General features: G+C 33.5%; 1 protein-coding gene across 1 annotated transcript; it reads left to right on the forward strand.

Annotated features, from left to right (window-relative positions):
* Positions 1–545: 545 nt before the first annotated feature.
* Positions 546–1899, forward strand: LOC145718506 (zeta-crystallin-like). The gene is made up of 3 exons (XM_081810007.1): positions 546–675; positions 776–871; positions 1300–1899. Exons 1-3 carry the CDS (start codon positions 613–615, stop codon positions 1462–1464), a joined length of 324 nt encoding a protein of 107 aa, XP_081666133.1. The 5' UTR covers positions 546–612; the 3' UTR covers positions 1465–1899.
* The last annotated feature ends 191 nt before the right edge of the window (positions 1900–2090 follow it).

A 2090-nucleotide genomic window follows, 5' to 3' on the forward strand; every position in this document is an offset into this window, starting at 1 on the left:
CATTTTTTTTTGTTAAATAAAATGAATATAAGGTGTATATGTATAACTTATTTAAGAGAAGAGCCAGTTTTGGATATTGCAAACCAACATCTCTGAAAACCCAAAAGAAAAGTAGTATGCCAAGCTGATTGTAAACCACTTGGGACAAAATTGAATGCATACACAAAAAAATTGGGCAACACCAAACAGCCAATGATTTCATTCTTTTGTTTTTTGTTTTTTAACAAAAGTGTAAGCCGATTTGGGATTTGTTGTTTGCTTCTCTGTGAAAATACATTTGAAGACAGAAAATTTTCAACTGAGGAAAAAGTATTTTATAGTCAAGTTGAGTCGAAGCACTTGAAATTTACTTAGTATAAATCTTTATCACTTTAAATGTTGTGACTGGTACCTTGGAATTACATCAACACTATATAATTAGATCATTTAAAATTTGTGTATTAGTCTTAAAAATGTAGCATTTTATGTCTTTTGAAACACATTTCTGTAATATATGGGACTGTGATAACTGTTTTACAGTTGTTTTTTTTTTACTTGTTTTCTTATCTTACTCTGCATTTTTTTATTACATAGAAATCTGTTGGTGAAAAAGGAATTGATGTGATCATTGAAATGTTAGCTAATGTAAATCTTAGTAATGATTTGAATCTTCTGTCATATGGAGGACGAGTAATAGTAAGTATTTTGGTTTCTTCTTACCACTTTGAAGCTTTACCATAATTTAATACTATTGTGCAGTAATCTTTAACTATAGACAAGTTGTTTTTCATACTAGGTTGTTGGCAGCAGAGGTCCTATTGAAATAAACCCACGGGACACCATGGCAAAGGAATCTAGTATAATTGGAGTTGCTCTCTATTCATCAACTAAGGTACGAAAACAAGTGACTCTGATTTTGATAACTTAAACATCGATATAGTTTGCCTAGTCAGGCAGACTGAAAATTCCAGTAGATGTTAAACTTTGCTATCTGACTGAATGGGTATGTTGAGGATTAGTCACTACAAGATAACTAGGGGGGCGATGTAATTTATTTTCCAAGGGAAGACACTTTTGAGAGAGAAAGGAGATACTATTAGTAATTGCTTCAGGACAGTAGGTTTTTTGTAAACCGACACTGCCTCAGACAAATTGGACTTAAGGTTACTCTATAGAAAACTACTTTTTCTGTAGTTCTGGACAAGTGACAAAAGCCACATATGTGTAAGGAACTGTTTATGTTCCGACTCATGATCTGAAAATTTTTCTGAAAATTAAGTGACGTGTTCTTCTACAAAAAGACCTTTTTCTTTCACTTAGGAGGAATTTAGGCAATTTGCAGCTGCCCTTCAAGCTGGAATGGAAATTGGTTGGTTGAGACCTGTAATAGGTTCTCAGTATTCACTGGAGAAAGTGGCCCAGGCTCACGAAAATATCATCCATAACAGTGGGGCTAGGGGGAAAATGATTCTTCTTTTAGAATGATTAATTCTTTCATGTATTTCCTGTGCAATTAGAGGTTTCCTGTCCCAGTTTTACTTACACTACCTTTGGTCTAATCAGCATTCATTTGATTCAGTGAGTTTCTTATATTAAAAAACAAGATTTGTCTTTAGAGATGTGGGCATTGGAGTACAATTTATTTTATAGCTCACAGTATTCTTTATGCCTCCCACCTACCTCTAATCAAGGAGTCATCATAGTAGGAAATAGAATGTCAGTAGTCATTTGGCATTGGGTGAGTTACAGAAATTCCTGGTATTTGATCATTAATTCCATACCTTTGACTAAAACAAGCTAATTCAAAATAAGGCTGTGTGATTTCCAAGCCTACTTGTCCTTGTAAAGGTTCTTTAGTATCTGATTAGCTCAGAACTGTATTGGACTCTGAAGATTTTCTGGACTAAATAAGACCCCTTTTCTAAGCTAATCTCATCTGGATCTACAAGTCTCTTGCAAGGGCAAGATAAACAATGTCCAGAGAAATGTGTTTTTTAACAAATAGTTTTCCACTATTTCCCCAATATTAGAACATCCACTGTGTTGATGGTTGATTACTCATTATCCATATATTCTTTTTTTTAATTGTACATTTAGTGCCACCTTTTTTT

The sequence above is a fragment of the Leptonychotes weddellii genome, unplaced genomic scaffold (assembly GCF_054177405.1).
Source record: "Leptonychotes weddellii isolate Sample4059 unplaced genomic scaffold, ASM5417740v2 HiC_scaffold_16721, whole genome shotgun sequence".
Lineage (NCBI taxonomy): Eukaryota > Metazoa > Chordata > Mammalia > Carnivora > Phocidae > Leptonychotes > Leptonychotes weddellii.

Excerpts from the sequence above, each read along its gene's own strand:
- LOC145718506 (XM_081810007.1), top strand. The coding sequence starts at position 613 with ATGTTAGCTAATGTAAATCTTAGTAATGATTTGAATCTTCTGTCATAT. Across the intron at positions 676-775 it reads CATATGGAGGACGAGTAATA|GTTGTTGGCAGCAGAGGTCC; the intron begins GTAAGTATTTTG and ends TTTTCATACTAG. Across the intron at positions 872-1,299 it reads CTCTCTATTCATCAACTAAG|GAGGAATTTAGGCAATTTGC; the intron begins GTACGAAAACAA and ends TCTTTCACTTAG.